This window comes from Scyliorhinus canicula, chromosome 19 (genome assembly GCF_902713615.1).
Source record: "Scyliorhinus canicula chromosome 19, sScyCan1.1, whole genome shotgun sequence".
Taxonomy (NCBI): domain Eukaryota; kingdom Metazoa; phylum Chordata; class Chondrichthyes; order Carcharhiniformes; family Scyliorhinidae; genus Scyliorhinus; species Scyliorhinus canicula.
The window spans coordinates 96,993,469-97,014,590 of record NC_052164.1 but is presented as its reverse complement, the minus strand read 5'-3'; the positions used below and the strand labels follow the sequence as shown (position 1 = coordinate 97,014,590).

Genomic DNA, 21,122 nt, shown 5'->3' with positions numbered 1-21,122 from the left:
TCAGCTGCGCAATATGGAAGAGAGCCATTGCACTTCTGGAAAGCTGAGATTCATCTCCAGCTTATGCTTGAGCTCATTTGTCTTTTACACGGGCGCTATAGTTAGCTTCGGAAACATTCCTGCACCAGTGAATGAATCAGGTTTTCCATGACAGACTGCTGTCCCGACGACACCTGCTGGGAAGTCACTGGTGTGGAGGATATCGGGTGGGGACAGGGTTACGCTGGGCTGTGATGTCTTCGGTGGCCCAAAAGGCAGGCACCACTTATTATCCAGGCTGACACAAGAAAAGAGTAGCAGTGGCTATGTGTGAGTGCATCACTGTATCAGGCGCCACAATAGGGTGGGATAAAAAGTTGGGCAGATGAAATATAGGTTTGGGAAGCTGGTGAATAAATGGCTGGGAATGCATTGAAAAAACAGATCATCCAATTTTCCACCCCAGTGATTCTGAAATTGGAAAGTGATCACAGCAGGTTTACAAAGAAATATTTGACAGTCAATTTCCAAAATATAAGGCAAGAATACAGGATATATATCATCTTTACATAGTCTCTTATCTCAGATCACAGTATCTCAGATTGAGTTGTCCCCTGAGCCTCTACTCACAGAGATTCTGCCTTAGGTCCTAATGACTGTTTTCCAAAGTGAATTAGCAGGTCAAGCTCATTAATTCACGTGATTAACTTAAAGTGTAATGAGTATTTTGTTCTACACTGTCGTTTGTTCTGTTCCTTAGAGAGGGAGATGCTCATTATTTCTTGAAGTAAATCCTTCAAGAGGCAAACTTTCTATTTCCAATTTTCTAAATGACTGGCTTTCTTGAGCTTCTCCTATGTCAGAAATATAGGGAGCAATTTAAATCTAACCCGCCTGTTGGGAAATGGGTGCCACGCTGGCTTCACACCCTGCCTGATCTAATTGAAGTCAGCAGAAATCGCAGTCTGCCCCCCCCCCCCCCCCCCCCCCCACCCCCATCTATCCTGCATGTTGCCCGATTGGCAAGTCAGGTTTAAACTGCCTTCACGGTACCTCAATACTCTGGTAAAAGACTATTCTTCAGGGATGAGCCGACTGTGACACTTTGGTGGTGATCCTGTTCTCCCCTGACGCCTGCACAGAGACACTTTCCAATGGTCACCATGAGATGGCAATCCAGGAGCGGAAGTCTTGGCTGTGTTTTTCTTCTCTAACCCTCTAACTAGGGGCACTACAGAAATTCAGAGGCCGCGATTTTGCAGCCCCTTCCACAAGTTAAGGTCCCGACACAGCGAGGCCAGAATGTCCTGGCCAGACTTTCCGAGGCTAAGCTATCTTATTGTAAGATGCAAGGGCAGCACGGTGGCATAGTGGTTAGTACTGTTGCTTCGCACTCCAGGGTCCCAAGTTCGATTCCCCCGTGGGTCACTGTCTGTGCGGGGTCTGCATGTTCTCCCTGTGTCTGCGTGGGTTTCCTCCGGGTGCTCAGGTTTCCTCCCAAAAGTCGCAAAAGACGTGCTGTTAGGTGAATTGGACATCCTGAATTCTCCCTCTGTGTACCCGAACAGGCACTGGAATGTGGCAACTAGGGGCTTTTCACAGTAACTTCATTGCAGTGTTAATGTAAGCCTACTTGTGACAATGAAGGTTGTTATTATTATAATATTTTAGTAATGAGGGAGCACTGGACTGACAGAGACGCCATCTTTCAGATGAAACATTATACTGAGGCCATATTTGCCCTCTCTGGTGGATGTAAAAGATTCTGGGTGCGATTCAGCGGACTGAAGTTAAAGTCCGCTGAGCGACATGTTTGTCAGTGGCTGCAACAACGAGAAAGATCCCGCTATCCAATGGCAGTCTGCCTTTTTTTTGCTATCGTGGAGTTTCTCTCCGCCAAGGCTTCAGCTAGAGTTGGGATTTCCAGATTCAGGGCGCCACTTATTTCCGGCAGCCCTGATCTCCCCCACCCCCACCCCCACCCCCCATCCCTGTCAGCCCCACCCCAATGCTTTTCTGACCCCTCCCAATCACCTCCCCTACCATGGATGAGAATAGATGATACTCTCATACTGGACAGAGCCTTGATTAATGTAACATGTCGGAGACTTCTTTCTGGTGCTACATTTAAAGTGCAGTTGGCACTGTAATGGAGGAGTGTTTAATGTTAGCACCGAGGCGCTGAATTCATTATATTGCTGCCTGTCTCTCTGGTTATATTTGCTACCTTATGTCAATTCTAAGGCTGCAATGCCAATGGCGATATTACCCGGGAGCTTCTGAAGTAGATTCACATTTCCCCATCACTGTGCAACTGCCCAATTTAATCCAGCAATGTTACCTCTTTCATATCTATATTTTGGCTACAATCATTTTATTCCTGAGTAATACTGTACTAATGCAATAACCTGCTGCATATTTTGACACATTGTATCTTCTTTTGCCTTGCGGAGGCCACATTACTGACACACAGTCTGAGGCAGCAAAATATTTTCCTCAAACATATAATTTAACATTGCCAATATGATCATCTCCACTTGTCTGATTGTATAAATATAGAAGCATTGTTCTGCATCTAGCAATATCCATTGTGTCGCAGGGTGTTAAAAGCACTGAGTTTAATTGGTTTCAAGCCTGTTTGGGTTCAGGAAGTATGAACATTGGCAAATCATAAGCTGTTTATTGTTATAAGTAATTACTATTAATTTCATCACTGCTATTTTTTGGGATGAGGACACACAGTCAGTAATGGCATTCAGAGTGTTGGTGAAGCTTTCAAAGAACACTGGATCAAGCGGTGGAACACAACCATGATCCCATCCATCTTCCCATCTCCACAGCCAATCACCATCCCTGGCCCCATACTTAATGGGCAGCACGGTAGCACAGCGGTTAGCACTGTTGCTTCACAGCGCCAAAGTCCCGGGTTCGATTCCCGGCTTGGATCTCTGTCTGTGCGAAGTCTGCACGTTCTCCACCGTGTCTGTGAGGGTTTCCTCCGGGTGCTCCGGTTTCCTCCCACAATTCCCGAAAGACATGATGTTAGGTCATTTGGACATTCTGAATTCTCCTTTTCGCGTACTAGAATAGGCGCCAGAGTATGTCAACTAGGTGCTTTTCACAATGTTAATATAAGCCTACTTGTGATAATAATGATGATTATTATTATTATTGTAACTTTCTACCTCCCTTAGAAAGGACCCACACTTTGCCAGGTATTTCTATTTAAATAGACCTTAGGCCCCCCCCCCCCCACACCCCCAAATCAAATCTCACAAGGTGCCGTGCATACCAGTATAAGATGTAGCTGCAGCATGTGGCTCCACAGACTGTGGAGATGGGATGATGGATGGGATCATGGTTGCGTTCCACCGTTTGATCCAGGTAAAGACCATGTAAGATACTAGAGTGACAACAGATTGGGGAGTACTGGAAACTAGAACACTCCTTCACTTGCCTGACTTAGGGTTGAATTAAACCTGGATCTGATCAGATGAAAGACCAGCAACATTTTTTCTCCCGCTCCCCGAAGACATGACTCTTACTGAGGTAGGGTCTCATGGATGCCAGAATAGCTTCAGTTTCTTGGTAAGCCTGGACAACCATGCCAGTTTACCAAGAAAGGCATCATAATTATGCTCCATCCACGTGTCATCAGAAGCGTACAGAGGTGCACTTTTCAACAGGGAACACAGTCTTGCAGCCAAGAGCAGGAAGATGGGTTGATCTTGCTCTCCTTCCTCACTCAATGCTCTGGAGGCCTATGGTAAGCAGTATAGTCACTACTTCCATCACAGTATAGCCTAGAAGTCAACATTGAACTTCCAACCTGTACTCTGTGGTGCAATCTTTTTGTTTATTTGAGAATGGCACTCTTAGGCTGGGATTTGCATCATGGCGGAAAGCCCTTCAATCCTGGCGAAAATGGCGGAAGTGCCCAAAAGCCAGAGGTTCTGCCCTTGAACGTGGAGATTCCCAAATTGCATGCGTACTTCACAAAGGCAGCTGTCCTTTTTCCGCCTTCAGCTACCTCTGTTCAAGTCAGACTTAGGTAGCCCATGTGTGTGAAACCCAAAGTGTGCAAAGTAGACCTGGTAACGGCAGGTCTGAACTTTGTGCATTTCTTTGGATAGACAGGGCATCCCTTTGGAGAGCCAAGGTGTCCCTTTCGACCTGCTCCTGGGACACCTCAGGGATAGATTAAGGTGTCCTCTGGAGGAGGTCATTTGCCCTTTTGAAAGGTTACATTTGCTTAAAAAAATGTATAAACTCATTAACCGTCAATCTTACTGGAATGGTCAACAGACCCGTCACATAAAACCGTTAAAATAGTCAAGAGCAACAGTAGCACCTGACAAAAGTGCCAAAAGCACCTGTCACGAGGACCTGTCAAAGGTGTCAAGAGGAAGAGTCAAAAGCACCTGTCAAAGGGAGCTGTTAAGTTGCTAAGCATTTTAAAAGTCCTGCCTTTTAAATCTTTTAAAAACCGTTTTTAAAAAAGGACATTGCTTACGATTTTGTGTGTGCTGACATGAGCCTGAGGGATTCCATTACTGGATTACTGCCGCACAGCTAATTTTATAACCGTTCATTATCACATTAAGCAGCCTGACATTTCACTGTTTGATTGACAGTTGCAAATGAATATAGAGGCTGGAATTTACCGGCTGTTCTCGTCGGCGGGACTTCCGGTCCCACCGACGGTGCACTTCAACCTCAGGTTTTCCGATGACAAGGGGCGCATTCAACGGGAATTCCAGTTGACAACGCGGGACCAGAAGATCCCGCTGGCGGGCCGCCCCCACCGCCAAAAACCTCGTGGCGGGCTGTGCACAAAATTCCGCCCAGATTCTACGAAGTGGAACTATGAATTCCAATGCTTGTTGTTGTAAGGCTTTACATAGTTAAAGGAATGCAAGTGTATAAATAAGTTTTTGTGACTAAGATATTTGTTTCAATATTGTGAAGTCTAAAATAGACACTTGGAACTTTATTTTATGGAACTTTATTTTATAGAACTTCATTTTACCTGGTCTCTGCATGGGTCCTGAGGTCTGCCCAGGGTAGGTATTGGGTGATTTGGCATGGTTGGTGTAATGGCAATGGTGGTGGGAGCATGAGATGGCACTGTTGGCAGAGGGGCTAGAAAGGCCCATGGGGGGTAGGTACAGGGGCATAGGTTGGAATGGACGACATGAGGGATTCTGGGGGGTGGGTACAAAGTATGGGATTTCATGGTTTGGCATGGATGGGGCCTAGGGAGTGAGTGTGGAACCTGATGAGGGCTGAGAGCGGGAGGGATATTTTATTATTTTAAAAATTTTGGATACGGTGCTGTAGTCCCAAGGCAGGCCTTCCGCCCACCTCACCTCACCTCGGCAGCCAGCATCATCCTCAAAACCTCTGGGGACGTCCACACTGATTTCTAATACAACCCTCGGCTGCCATCCTCACCCTGGATCCTGACGTCTGGGCAGCCATTTTTAAAAATTGGGTTCATGGATCCAGGAATTCTCCCAACTCTGTGCACCTGAAGCGTGGGTGAAACTCCAAGCCCTACTTCTTGCACATCATCAATGTATTCATTAAAGGTTAGTATCTGAACTGAGGATTGCCGGCTTTAATAACCTGCTGTTTAATTACCAAAACCCAATTTCTCTCACAGCTTGCACTATTAATTGGCAAGGCCCCTCAAGAGGTTCATTAGCAAAGAAACAAGCCGAATGACTTGATTTAAAAGTGGTGTTGCGGCTTTATTGTTGAACTGAAATAATTTATTGTTCAGAAAAGGAATCTATCTATAGTATCAAGATCTGTCTGTGTGAATATCTGGCAGTGGGGCTGTACAAAATACATTTACGTTGCTGCAGAATGATATCTATTTGATGTACTGTGTTGGTGAGGCTGGAGAATGTATGGGGTTATAAAGTGCATGACCATGGTGCAGGTAACATTGCTTGGTGCTCATTATGGCACAGCATTGCTGCAGATTCTCTGTCTTTCTCAGCATTGCACCAGGTCCGTCCTGAACATCCAGTTCCATTTCCAATCAAAGTGTCTTTCTTAAGGCAGAAGGGAATGCATGCGGACGCAGAATGGGTCTGTCGATTGGACGTGCTCAAAGCTCTAGCTGTAGCAGAGGCTAAGAAGTGCCGCTGATTGAATGGTGGGGTTCAGCAGGTCAGAGGCTTGAGCAGGTACAGGTTCAAGCTTTTTCGAGCAAGAGCCCAACTAATTAGGAATATTGAAAATGATTAGAGAGTTGACAGGAACAAGGTGGAAGGGATGTAAAATGTATTTCTCTTCAGAACAAAGAACAAAGAAAATTACAGCACATGAACAGGCCCTTCGGCCGTCCCAGCCTGCGCCGATCCAGATCCTTTATCTAAACCTGTTGCCTATTTTCCAAGGTCTACTTCCCTCTGTTCCCCACCCGTCATATATCTATCCAGATGCATCTTAAATGATGCTATCGTGCCTGCCTCTACCATCTCCGCTGGCAAAGCATTCCAGGCACCCACCACCCTCTGCGTAAAAAACTTTCCACACACATCTCCCTTAAACTTTCCCCCTCTCACCTTGAAATCGTGACCCCTTGTAATTGACACCCCCACTCTTGGAAAAAGCTTGATGCTATCCACCCTATACGTACCTCTCATAATTTTGTAGACCTCAATCAGGTCTCCCCTCAACCTCTGTCTTTCCAATGAAAACAATCTTAATCTACTCAACCTTTCTTCATAGCTAGCACCTTCCATACCAGGCAACATCCTGGTGAACCTCCTCTGCACCCTCTCTAAAGCATTCACATCCTTTTGGTAATGTGGCGACCAGAACTGCACGCAGTATTCCAAATGTGGCCTAATCAAAGTCATATACAACTGTAACATTACCTGCCGACTCTTGTACTCAATACCGCGTCCGATGAAGGCAAGCATGCTGTATGCCTACTTGACCACTCTATCGACCTGCGTTGCCACCTTCAGGGTACAATGGACCTGAACTCCCAGATCTCTCTGTACATCAATTTTCCCCAGGACTCTTCCATTGACCATATAGTCCGCTCTTGAGTTGGATCTTCCAAAATGCATCACCTCGCATTTGCCTGGATTGAACTCCATCTGCCATTTCTCGGCCCAACTCTCCAATCTATCTATATTTTGCTGTATTCTCTGACAGTCCGCCTCGCTATCTGCAACTCCACCAATCTTAGTATAATCTGCAAACTTGCTCATCAGACCACTTATACCTTCGTCCAGATCATTTATGTATATCACAAACAACAGTGGTCCGAGCACGGATCCCTGTGGAACACCACTAGTCACCTTTCTCCATTTTGAGACACTCCCTTCCACCACTACTCTCTGTCTCCTGTTGCCCAGCCAGTTCTTTATCCATCTAGCTCGTACACCCTGAACCCCATACGACTTCACTTTTTCCATCAACCTGCCATGGGAAACTTTATCAAATGCTTTACTGAAGTCCATGTATATGACATCTACAGCCCTTCCCTCATCAATTAACTTTGTCACTTCCTCAAAGAAGTTAAGGTGAATGACATAGGCTGATCGTGCTGAAGATTCTTGCTGAAACATTTCTGTGACAACATTGGATCTATTGTATTCAGAAGTGTTTGATTTCTACCCTGGCCCAGTGTGAGGGCAAGAAATCTGAATGAGCCACAATGCTCTGACCTGCTCTGAATACTGTTTTGTGTGGCTGTTATAAAAAGGGACTATATAGCACTTAGTTGCTTTGAGCAGGAAAAGAGGGTGAGCTGTTTCTAGTCTCTTCCCATCATAGAGGGGCTGCAAGTTCTTCCTACTGCTGTGACCACACTCTAAAAGGGTTAGCAGTGTTTGAAAAGAAACCACCTACCCCGGCCACTTCCACTTTCTTTCCTCCTATGCTTATTTTTCCTGGCCTACAGACCTGGATAACAGGAGCCATTTGTATCTTCCCCAAGTAACCTGCCCTTATCCGTCAGATGATAGAGAGAGAGAGATGTCCATTGAGCTATTTACCAGTGGTTGAGCATCACAGCCCAGCCAAAACCTGTCCTCGTCTTTACCTTCCACAGAAGCACCTTTCTAAATGGGAATCAATGGACAACGATCAAGAACGATCAAGCCTTTTTCCATTCAACAATAACAACAACAACTTGAATTTAGAAAGCACCCTCAACAAAGTGAAATATCCCTCAGTGCCTCGTGGGAGAATTCTAAATTTGACACCGGGCCACACATGGAAGTATTCGGACAAGTGACCAAAAGATTATTAAGACGGAGGCTTCAAGGAGCTTCTTAACAAGAGGAGCGACAGGTAGAGAGACAAAGAGGTTGAGGGAATCAATCCCTGGGCTTAAGGGCTTGGCAGTTGAAGACGAAGCCACCAACGATGCAGCGATTAAAATCGGGGATGTGCGAGATATCAGAATTGGAGAAGGGATCTTGGAAGGTTATAAGGCTGGCAAATATCACAGAAATAGGGAGGTGAGGACATGGAGGGAATTGAAAACAAGAATGAGAATCCTAAAATTCTCTAGCTTTAGTGTACCTGTGGGGCCAACTGGACACAACGTAGGATCTTCTCAATCTGCATGACTCTGTATAATAGTGGTTCAACCTAAATCCCAATTTATTTTGATTTCTCATACAGGAGGCTGCATTTGAAGAAGTGAATTGGAGTCACAACACTCAAGAGACTTGAGATCATCCAAGACAAAGCAGCCTGCTTAATTGGCAGCCCATCCAAAAGTATTAATTCCCCCCACCACCGACGCACAGGAGCAGCAGAATGTACCATTTACAAGGTGCACTTCAGGAACTCAGCAAGGCTCCTTAGACAACATTTTGGCCACTACCAGCTAGATGAACAAGGACACCACCACCTGAAAGTTCCCCTCCAAGCCACATACCGCCCTGATTTGGAGCTATATCATCGTTCCTTCACTGTGGCTGGGTGAAAATCTTGGCGTACCCTTCCTAACAGCACTGTAGGTGTACCTACACCAGATGGACTGCAGCTGTTCAAGAAGGCAGCTCACCATCACCGTCTCAAGTAGACATGGGCATTAAATGCTGGCCTAGCCAGCAATGTCCGCATCTCGTAAATAAATAGAAAAAATACATGGCCGGTAGAGAGTTAGAAAGAAAAAAACTTGAGTTTTTATATTTTCTTAAATGTTTCTATCCAATGGATAACTTTTCACTCGACTTATCCTATGTTGGCAGATGTTGCTGTGACAATTTACACAGGGTGGCTTTACAAATACCAATTGAAGGTGATTAACCAGTTAACACGTTTTTGGTTGTGTTGATTGAGGGAGGAATGGTGGCCAGGACTTGTAAAATTCCCTCATGCAATGAGAGTGTTTACATCCATTACACAGGCAGATAGGATTCTCAGTTTAAAGCTGATCGAAAGTTGGCACCTCTGCTAATACTGCACTCCGTGACTTCTACACTGAAGTATCAGTCAAGATAACTACAGCACATCTGTGTTTAGACTAATCTTCAAAAATCTTCAGTTGATTGATTTCTGGCACCTGATTGCCTCTAACCTTTAATTTAATACCCATGAACATCAGGTGGAATCCTCAAATGGTGATGAAACAAAGGTTCTCAGCAGTGAGAAAAAGCTGTGCAGGCTACTCTCAGTCACCTTACATCAGTGACGGCACACTTAGCACTGAGTCAGAAGTTCACAGATTGAAGCCCGACTTCAGGGAGATTCGAGCATTAATATCGGCTGACACTCCGATGCGGAATTGACGGACTGCTGCACCTGTTGGAGGTGCCATACTTTGGGCGAGATGTTAAACTGAGGTCCCGACTGCCTTCTCAGACGTGCGCAGAAGACCCTATTTAAAGGACAGCAGGTGAGCCTCTCTGGTGTCCTGGCCAATCTTCATCCATGAACCAACATGGCTAAAACTCAGTATCTGATTGTCACATTGCTGGCTGAAGGATCTGTGTGTGTATAAACTTGCTGCAGCGTGCTCCCACAGTTACTGTACTCCAAAAGCAATTCATTGTCTGGGCAGTGTTTCAGGGTGTCCTGAGGTCGCATTTCTTATTTTACCCTTTTCAGGTTGGTCGCTGAAGGGGCAGTCTCCCAGATGGGCAGACTTGAATGGAACAGCCCATTAAGGGCCGTTGAGCCATTCTCTTTGCTTCCCAGCTCTTGGGCTCGGTTGATGAGAAGAAATTGTTGGCCCAGGTTAATGTTTCTAGAAACCATTTGACAAGGTGTCGCATAAAAGACTGACCGAGATGGTGAGGTCGCAAGGGATTGGGATAGGGTATTAGACTGGATTGAGGATTGGCTGACTGACAGAAAGCAGAAGGTCGGGATAAATGGGTCCTTCTGTGGCTGCCGAACTGTAACTGGCGGGATGCTGCAGGGGTCAGTCCTCGGACCTCAATTCTTTACAATCTTTATAAATGATCTGCAAGCAGGGATAGAGCGTGAAAAGGTTAGGAGGGGTTATCGGGTTACAGTGATAGGGGTGGGGTAGGTAGGGTGCTCTTTCAGAAGGTTGTGCAGACTTGATGGGCCGAATGGCTTCCCCGAATGGTAGGGATTCTATGATGGTATGAGTGTAACACCGCAACATTTTCAGATGATACTAAATTAGGTGGGAAAGCAGGCAATGAAGATAAGATACAGATTTTACAGATGGTTATAGATAGGCTAGGAGATTGGGCTAGAATTTGGCAGATGGAGTTTAATGTGGATAAGTGTGAGGTTATCCTATTTGTCCAAAAAAAATAGAAAGGCAAAGTATTATCTAAGTGGAAAACAGATTCAAAATGTGTCTGGCCAGAGGAATCTGGGTGTCTTTGTTCATGAATTGCAGAAAGTCGGTATGCAGGTGCAAAATGTAATAAGAATGGCAAATGGAATTTTAGCATTTACTGCAAAAGAGGTTGGTGAGATTACATCTGGAGTATTGTGTCCAGTTTTGGTCTCCTTATTTGAGGAAGGACGTGGTGGCATTGGAGGCAGTTCAGAGGAGGTTCATCAGATTGACTCCAGGGATGAAAGGGTTGACGTACGAGGCGGGATTAAACAGTTTGGGCTTATACTCGCTGGAATTTGGAAGGATGAGAGGGGATCTGATCGAGGTACATAAAATACTAAAAGGAATTGATAGAGTAAACATAGACCAGATGTTCCCCCTTGTGGGGCAATCCAGAACGAGAGGTCAGAGATATAGGTTGATAGGCAGATTTAAAACTGAGATGAGGAGGAACTACTTCTCGCAGAGGGTGGTAAATTTGTGGAACTCGCTGCCCCATAGTGCGGTGAAGTCTGAATCATTAAATGGTTTAAATAAGTAGATACATTTCTGATAGAAAATGGGTCAAAGGGATATGGGGAACAGGTAGGGAGGTGGATTTGAGCCCAGTATGAGATCAGCGGTGATCTGATTGAATGGCGGAACAGGCTCAAAGTGCTGATTTGCCGACTTCTGCTCCTACCACCTATGTTGAACCCAGATCTATGCGCTCCTCCAATGCAAGAATATATTTTCCCCGACCATTTTGCTGTCTGTTATTTCCCCTTTTCCTGCTCCTGTGGCCTCAAGAAGTTATTGGCTTGGTCTGGGAGAAGGGTGGGGAGGAAGCTACATTGCCTGCGAATGCAGCTTGAGCTCCTGTGAGTGTACATAAAGAGGTTATACTCACAGATTGCGGCGATAGTATCTCTTCAGGAATGGATGGGCCGCTGCACCAACAGCAAAGTTACTGCTACCAGTGTCCACCAGAATGTTCAGCTGGTACAGAAAGAGAAAGCGGTTAGTTTACTCAAACAGGATATCTCAATGTGATCCCATGATTAAAGAACACACTTAGCAGCTCTGCACACTGCTGCTTTGTGTTTTGATGCCAGTAGATTATTGGAAAAAGCCCAGACTGAAGCGAATACATGCACATTACTATTCATGTTGCAAGGGGGTGGGGGTGGGAGTTGGGGGGGGGGGGGGGGGGGGGGAGAACGAAGGTTGGCTGCTTCAAGCACAATATTTGCATTTATGTTGTACCGTTAACGTAGCAAAGCATCCCAAGATGTTTCCGAGGTGCATTACCACACAAAATTTGACGCGGAGCCACAAATGGGCCCACAAGGATAGAGTTTCAGTGAGTGTCGATGAGTGAGCTTTAATGAGTTTCAGAGAAGAAGAATGCGGAATCCCGGAAAGGATAAGGGAAGGAATTCCATGGGTTTACGACTCTTCGAAGATGGGTCTTGCACAGGTGGTGGCAAGCCCAATGCAAAAGCTGTCAGGTGCACTGATTCGAATTGCCGCAGGTGCTCACTTTTTAAAACAGGTTCATTAATAAATCTGGCAAGTCAATATTTGGGACAGTCAGCGGCTGGCTTTGGCTCAGGAATCAACCACGCTGGGCAGCACGGTGCCGAGTGGTTAGCACTGCTGCCTCACGGCGCTGAGGTCCCAGTTTCGATCTCGGCTCTGGGTCACTATCCGTGTGGAGATTGCACATTCTCCCTGTGTTTGCTTGGGTTTTGCCCCCACAACCCAAAGATGTGCAGGCTAGGTGGATTGGCACGCTAATTTGCCCCTTAATTGGAAAAAATGAATTGGGTACTCTTTTAAAACAAGGAATCGGCCACGCTAACGTCAAACTGGCAGGGAAAGAAATGGAGATTTTGAGACTTTCTGCTGCTCTTCACTTAATCGCTTCAAGTCATTCCTACCCCGCCAACCCACAAACTCACCGACTGTCACACAGATCAAAAGCTCTGCCCAGACCTCACCCAAGGTTAAATGAGCACAAATCTGGAGGTGTTTTACTCCCTTTAGCGGGACAAGAATTTGACACACCCTCCACTCCACTTGGCTGAAGTCCTAGCGATACAGAAAAGCAATTGGGTCAAAATGGCGTGAGGCTGGGTCAGGGATTGCTGATGCAAGATGGGAGGCAGCTCAACCAGGCCCCCTGGATGAAATCACAAACCACAGGGGCCCCTGACCATCAACTCGAAACTGAGATTTAGTCGCACTCCTGACGTTCAGATACAAACGATCGAGCAGACTGCTTACTTTGATCCTGATCAACTAGTGTCAACTCTGCAACATTCACCATGGTTACAGGCACCAGTAACCGGATGCTTTGAAGACGATTGTAGGTTTTTTTCCCCACGTGATAGGAATCAATGTGTATATAAATAGGTGGATGTCCGCATTTTAACTAATTGAGCTGTTTAGGTGAAGGCCTGAGAATCAGAGCACAGGTTACCACTGAGATCATATAAAGTCTCAGGTAAATCAGTAAGAGAGTCTTTTTCAAATGGGTTCCAGTAACCCTATCTGTGGACACTAAAATATGCCCGTGGTATTTTGTGACGTTTATGAGACTTGACAGTCATACCCCAAACACCAGGACTGTTCAAATCTAGTTCAGAGATTATACAGTTCCTAGAATCATGGAACCAGATAATCCCTACAGTGCAGAAGATGGCCATTCGGCCCATTGAACCTGCATCAACCCTTAGAAAGACCACCCTACCTAGGCCCAATCCACCACCTTATTCCTGCGAGCCCAATCCAAGGGGAAAATTTATCATTGCCAATCCACCTAACCTGCACATCTTTGGACTGTGGGAGGAAACCCGAGCACCTGGAGGAAGCCCACGCAGACATGGGGAGAATGTGCAGACTCCACACAGACAGTGATCCGATGTCGGAAGTTATTAAAAGGGTCTCATGGTGGCACAGTGGCTAGCACTGCTGCTGCACAGCGCCAGGGACCTCGGGTTTGATTCCGGACTTGGGTGACTACGTGGAGTTTGCATGTTCTCCCCGTATCTGCCTGGGTTTCCTCCAGGTGCTCCGGTTTCCTCCCAGAGTACAAAGATGTGCTGGTTAGGTGCACTGATCATGCTGCATTGCCACTTTGTGTCCGTAGAGAAATGTGGGGTTACAAGGATAGGATGGGGGCATGGGCCTGGGTGGGGGGCCGTTTGAGGCTTGGTGCAGACTTGATGGGCTGAATGGCCTCCTTCTGCACTGTAGGAATCTGTGATTCTATAATTCTATCATTCTAAGGTAAGGCTTCAAGGTAGAATTAAGATACCAGAGGAATCACCATCAATGGGCCGAATAGCCCTTTATTGTCCATTAGATGCCCAAATTGGCACAGACTCGGTTAGCAATAAGTGTGGGACGTGAAAAAGCGCACCCACCATACTGTCCCTGTCAAGCGAAGGCCATGTGGCCCATTGAATCTCTCTCGACTGCCCTAATTCTCACACAGAGCATTTCAGCTGACCGTCACAAAGTATATCATAGAAGGAGGCCACTCGACCCATCGTGGCTGCGTCAGGAATGAGGGAAAGACGTGATTACCCCTCTGCACCTCCTCTGAGCACTGAGGCTTCTGGACTGCAAAAGGGCCAATCCTATAAATGGACAAAAAGAAACAAGGGCTGCACGGCAGCACAGTGGTTAGCACTGTTGCTTCACAGCTCCAGAGTCCTAGGTCGATTCCCGGCTTGGTTCACTGTCTGTGTGGAATTTGCACTTTCGCCCCGTGTCTGTGTGGGTTTCCTCCGAGTGCTCCGGTTTCCTCCCACAGTCCAAAGATGTGCCGGTTCGGTGGATTGGCCTTGATAAATTGCCCCTTAGTGTCCAAAATAAAAAAGGTTAGATGGGGTAACTGGGTTACGGGGATAGGTTGGAAGTGTGGGCTTAAGCAGGGTACTCTTTCCAAAGGCCGGTGCAGACTCAATGGGCCGAATGGCCTCCTTCTGCACTGTAAATTCTATGATTCTATGAGGGGGGCGATTTTCCTGCTCCGTTTGCCCCAGACACAAATCCCGTTATGGCTACTAACCCTTGCGAGAGGTCCATAACAGGATTTGCACCAGGGTGATTTTGGAATGAGATCTTCTCTGCCCCCTGCCGGAGATGTAATCCGGTTCACGCCCAGTGAGGGCATGAACCCGATTACCATCAATTTAAATAGATATGAACACCTTTTACCTTCCGGGTTTGTTGAATGCTCCGTGCCCCCCTCACCTGCTAGCGTGGCATCACAATCTGCAGCACGCAAGATGACCATGTGACCATCCTGGAGGTGGGGAGATCAGTGTAGACTCCAGGTGGTCAGGGACATGGCAGGGCAGTGCCCTGGCACTGTTAGCTTGGCACTACCAAAAGGGGGTGGGGGGGAGGTCAGGGGGTCCAAGATGGGGAAAACCACTGCCTGCCTGCCCCCCCCCCCCCCCCCCCCCCCGCATTTTTCTTTGTGTCAGAAGATCTGGAGAGAAAAGCTGGCTGTTTCTGTCAGTTTTTAGTCAGAACTTGACACGTTGTCATTCTATGGGAAAATTCCACCCAAGATATGCAAATGAGTATCAAGCTAATTATTCTGTCTCTTACTTGTTCTTGAGCCTGAATCACTGAGGTGGGCAAACCACTCAGAAAAAAATATATTCTTTCCGTTAAGGGATAATTTTCATTTCCTTATGATGACAAAGGATTTGTCTTTTAATTGTTCATACTGTCACCACCACCCATCTATCACTTTGCCTCAGTAGATTTTCCAGTCTTGCAATTTTACAACAGCACAAAGTAATCAGCTTTATGACACTAAAGAAATTAGGGACACCATATAAAGTGCCTCATCACCTCTGCCAGAAATGTTTCAACGCGCTTTAGATAGTGCACCAACTATTGTCATGCATGCATTATGAACATAGAACATACAGTGCAGAAGGAGGCCATTCGGCCCATCGAGTCTGCACCGACCCATTTAAGCCCTCACTTCCACCCTATCCACGTAACTCAATAACCCCTCCAAACCCTTTTGGACACTAAGGGCAATTTATCATGGCCAATCCACCTAACCTGCATGTCTTTGGACTGTGAGAGGAAACCTGAGCACCCGGAGGAAACCCACGCAGACATGGGGAGAATGTGCAGACTCAGCACAGAAAGTGACCCAGCGGGGAATCGAACCTGGGACCCTGGCGATGTGAAGCCACAGTGCTATCCACTTGTGCTACCGTGCTGCCCGCACAACAAGATCGCACAAACAGCACTCAGTTCATCCCCAGTTAGCAAAGTTGGTTCGCACTGCTGCCTCACGGCACCAGGGACCCAGGTTCAATTCCGGCGTTGGGGGGGGCCTGTCTACGAGGAGTTTGGATGTTTTTCCTGTGTCTGCGTGGGTTTCCTTGGGTACTCCAGTTTCCTCATGCAGTCCAAAGATGTGCAGGATAGGTAGGGTTTTGGGGATAGGACGGGGGGGAGTGGGCGGAGGTCTGGTGGCCTTTCAGAGGGTCGGTACAGATTTGATGGGCCGAATGGCACTATAGGGATTCTTTGGTAAATCAGTTTTTCTTTTCATTTTACTGCTTCGGGAAGAGAAATTGGTCAGAAACACTGGAGCTAAGAGGCTCAGGACTGAAATTGGGGACATTTTTGCACAGACTGGGCAGTGGAATGGTGACTTTTTTAGAAATGTTCGAGCCTGCAGGCAATAGATTTTGTATTGATAAGAGTACCATGGAGTAAGGAACAAGGGTCAGCAAATGGAATTGATCTTAAAGGGGCATAGGTTCTCTGTAGGGAGCAGGAGCTACAGCTTTCTAGGTGGCAACCTCTGACAGGCTCAAAATAAGTTATCTGTTTGCTGGTCATTAAGACCTTTTCATTCATTTTGTAGAGATTGGGGTCATAACTGCCAGTACTCCTGGCCTATTACAGTCCACCAGATGGTTTTAGGGGGTGGACATTACAAAGGTAGAAAGTAGGGAAACGAGACAAAAGGTATTGTCACGTTTAGGTGGGTCAGGTGAGGGAAAGAGGCAGCCTGGGCAGTACTGCACAAACGGATCCACATACTGTCATGGTTACGTGCCTGGACAAATAAATCCCACCATGTTAGCTTGAAAATTTTAATTCAGTTTTTAAAAATTGTCAAGGAGTAAAACACTACTGTTCGTAAAAGTGCCCATGAATTGCCCCCAAAATTTGAACCCCCCGTACCCAAGGTAGCATCAAGTTCCATTTATCCCTTTGCCCATGGATGATTAGATCCTTTTAATTTAATTCCTTTACATTCCTTTCTTGAGGGCAGCACAGTAGCATAGTGGTGAGCACAGTTGCTTCACAGCTCCAGGCTTGGGTCGATTCCCGGCTTGGGTCACTGTCTGTGCGGAGTCTGCACGTTCTCCTCATGAGTTTCCTCCGGATGCTCCGGTTTCCTCCCACAGTCCAAAGATGTGTAGGTTAGGTGGACTGGCCAAGCTAAATTGCTCTTAGCTAAGGTGGGGTTACTGTTTTACGGGAATAGGGAGGTGTGCGCTTGAGTGGGGTGCTCTTTCCAAGAGCCGGTGCAGACTTGATGGGCCGAATGGCCTCCTTCTGCGCTGTAAATTCACCATGATTTCAATGGGAGAACATGCTTGAGGGACTGAATGGCCCATGTTCTAGGTAGCTGGCCACATCTTTTGGATGTTATTGCTATGTTGCACAGATAATGACCCTTGTCCCCGGGAAAACGCACCAAGGTTGCAGCTTCTCACAGGGACAGGTGTCAGTCCTGCTGCTCTGATTCATTCTTGTCACATATCCTTTGTGACATTCTCACACAAGAGTCAAATCCAGCCCTTCTGTGACTAACCTCCCGTCACAACTAAACCATCGAGAGTTAAAAACATTTTTTTTGGACTTTTACCTAAACCACATCATAAATCGAAAAAAAACTCCAGGATATTAATCACATCTCATAACCTGAGGCAAATCTGCTAGTTTTTCTGGTCTGTCTACTCTCTCAATGAATTTGCACTGATTCCTATTAAATCTATGAATACTCAAGCACCTTACTTGTCGTAGAGGGAACTCAGCGGAGATTTACTCGGCTGGCAGCAGGGTTTGTGGGACCGTCCTGTGAGGAGGGGTTGTTTCGACTGGGCCTGTTTTCACTAGAGTTTAGAAGCATAAGACCATAAGACATGGGAGCAGAATTAGGCCACTCGGCCCATCGATTCTGCTCCGCCATTCAATCATGGCTGATATTTTTTTCATCCCCATTTTCCCGTCTTCTCCCCATAACCCCTGATCCCCTTATTGATCAAAAACCTATCTATCTCTGTCTTAAAGACACTCAGTGATTTGGCCTCCACAGCCTTCTGTGACAAAGAGTTCCACAGATTCACCACCCTCTGGCTGAACAAATTCCTCCTAATCTCCGTTTTAAAGAATCGTCTCTGTAGTCTGAGATGGTGTCCTCTGGTTCTAGTTTCTCCTACAAGTGGAAACATTCTCTCCATGTCCACTCTATCCAGGCCACGCAGTATCCTGTAAGTTTCAATAAGATCCCCCCTCATTCTTCTAAACTCCAACGAGTACAGACCCAGAGTCCTCAACCGTTCCTCATACGACAAGCTCTTCATTCCAGCATGTGAGGAGATCTGATTGAAACATATAAAATTCTAACAGGCCTGGACAGACTAGATACAAGGAGGATGTTTTCCCTGGTTGGGGAATCTGGGACCAGAGGAGGCAAGTCTTAGGATATGGGGTCGACGATTTGGGACTGAGATGAGGTAAGATTTCTTCACTCCCAAGGGTGGTGAACCTGTGGAATTCTCCACCACAGAAGGCTGTGGAGGCCAAGTCACTGAATGTATTCAAGAAAGAGAAAGATAATTTATTAGATTTTAATGGCACCAAGGGGTATGGGGAGAAAGCAGGAATATGGCACTGAGATAGAGGATTAGCCACGATCATATTGAATCATGGAGTAGGTTCGAATGATCTACTGCTCCTTGTTTCTATGTTTTTCTCAATTGTTTGTTCAATTATGGTAATGCACCACTTGGAACTGAGAAGCTAAAGAGTCTGTTTCTTTAACTATGCAGAAAACAAAGAAACATTAAATTTGGGGCGCTGTCCAACTCACATTAGCTCTCCTGACAATGGACCCATCCACGTTCTGGGATTCGTGACCTTCCGTAGGTTTCTAATCACCATCCTTGGACCAATTCTTACCAATAGTTACATAAAGAACAAAACTGGTGTTCATATAGCACTTTTCATTGGATGGATTTTGTTTATTGTCACGTGTACCGAGGTACAGTGAAAAGTATTTTTCTGCGAGCAGCTCAATAGATCATTAAGTACATGAAAAGAAAAGGAAATAAAAGAAAATGCATAATAGGACAACACATGGTGTACAATGTAACTACATAACATCGGCATCGTGTGAAGCATACAAGGTGTAGTGTCAATGAGGTCAGTCCATAAGAGAGTCGTTTAGGAGTCTGGTAACAGCGGGGAAGAAGCTGTTTTTGAGTCTGTTTGTGAGTGTTCTCAGACTTCTGTATCTCCTGCCCGATGGAAGAAGTTGGAAGAGTGAGTAAGCCAGGTGTGAGGGGTCTTTGATTATGCTGCCCGCTTTCCCCAAGCAGCGGGAGGTGTAGATGGAGTCAATGGATTGGAGGTAGGTGCGTGTGATGGACTGGGCTGTGTTCACAAAAGCCTTCTCAGAGGTGAAAGGCAACACAGTATATGGTACAAACCTGAAGGGGAAAGATTCTTCTAACCTGCAGTCTGCAAATCAAATAGTAGTTTCGTTTTTATTTCCCTCCTGTGTACGGAGTATTAGGTCATCCTCGTCATGGGACATAAATCGTCTGCTAAAGTTCTTGCTCGTTAGGGATGGAAATTGCTCTGGGTGCATCAATTAATGCAATCCTGTCAAACTGCAATATGTGATGTTTTCATAAAGTCATTACTGGGTTTACTTTAAATGGGCTAATAACTTGGTTACAATTTGCACACAAGATTTGGAGGCGAAATCATTAATCATTATAGATGGTTCGGTGACTCTGACATCCAAGTGTCCTCAATAGGAATTTATGAGAAAGTCCTTTAGCTGCAGATTAGTGAGAAAGTGGAACTCGCTATAACAAGGAGTAATTGAGCAGGTAGCTTGTGTGCATCAGAAACAGTCTGCTATTTAATTCTACGTGCAATTGTATTTAGATATGGCTAAAATATTTTTAGTAAAGGTAGTTTTATATTCGCCTTGGGTTCCCAGTATCCTGGTTTTTCATTTGTTTGAAACTAATGACTTGTAACTTCATTTTATAGGGGAAGCACAAGTGGTTAGCACTGTGGCTTCACAGAGCCAGGATCCGAGGTTTGATTCCCAGCTGAATCACTGTCTGTGCGGAGTCTGCAGGTTCTCCCTGTGTCTGCGTGGATTTCCTCCGGGTGCTCCGGTTTCCTCCCACAGACCAAAGACGTGCAGGTTAGTTGGATTGGCCGTGGTAAATTGCCCTTAGTGGCCAAAAAGGTTAGGAGGGATTATTGGGTTACGGGGTTAGGGTAAACGTGAGGGCTTAAGTGGGTCGGTGCAGACTCGATGGGCCGAATGGCCTTCTTCTGCAATGTATGTTCTGTGTCTATGTCTTAATTGTATATCTGCGGAACTTTCCCCTGAGCAAGGTCTACAACAGCTGGTGATTAGAAAGCTGCAACACTGGCCTAAAGGAACACGAAAACTGGAGCAGTAGGCCATTCGGCCCTTCGAGCCTGCTCCGGGTTCAGGCATGTAGTCAACCTATTTGAGATCCACAGTCCAGTCCTCCGGAGTCCTAATCCAGTAACTTAACCATGACGCCACCAGATCTATACGGGTCATCAGGCAGTAGCACTGCTCTGGGGCAGTTTAGCACACTGGGCTTTTAGAGCAGACCAAGGCAGGCTAGCAGCACGGTTTAATTCCCGTACCAGCCTCCCCGAACAAGCGCCGGAATGTGGCGACTAGGGGCTTTTCACAGTAACTTCATTTGAAGTCTACTTATGATAATAAGCGATTTTCATTTTTTCATTTTCATTTCCTCAGAGCACTACCTTGGGCAGCACAGTAGCACAGTGGTTAGCTTGGATTCACTGTCTGTGCGGAGTGTGCATGTTCTCCCCGTGTCTGTGTGGGTTTCCTCCGGGTGCTCTGGTTTCCGCCCACAAGTCCCGAAAGATGTGCTTGTTAGGTGAATTGGACATTCTGAATTCTCCCTCTGTGTACCCGAACAGGCACCGGAATGTGGCGACGAGGGGATTTTCACAGTAACTTCATTGCAGTGTTAATGTAATTCTA

At 46.2% G+C, this 21,122-nt stretch overlaps 1 protein-coding gene across 1 annotated transcript in view; it reads right to left on the bottom strand.

The window, feature by feature from the left end:
• The window catches only part of bace1 (beta-secretase 1), a 121,833-nt gene that overhangs the window by 85,047 nt on the left and 15,664 nt on the right, over positions 1-21,122 (bottom strand). Inside the window, exon 2 of the mRNA XM_038778490.1 lies at positions 11,673-11,761. Coding sequence (XP_038634418.1) covers positions 11,673-11,761 — 89 coding nt within the window. The remainder of the gene's footprint in view (positions 1-11,672; positions 11,762-21,122) is intronic.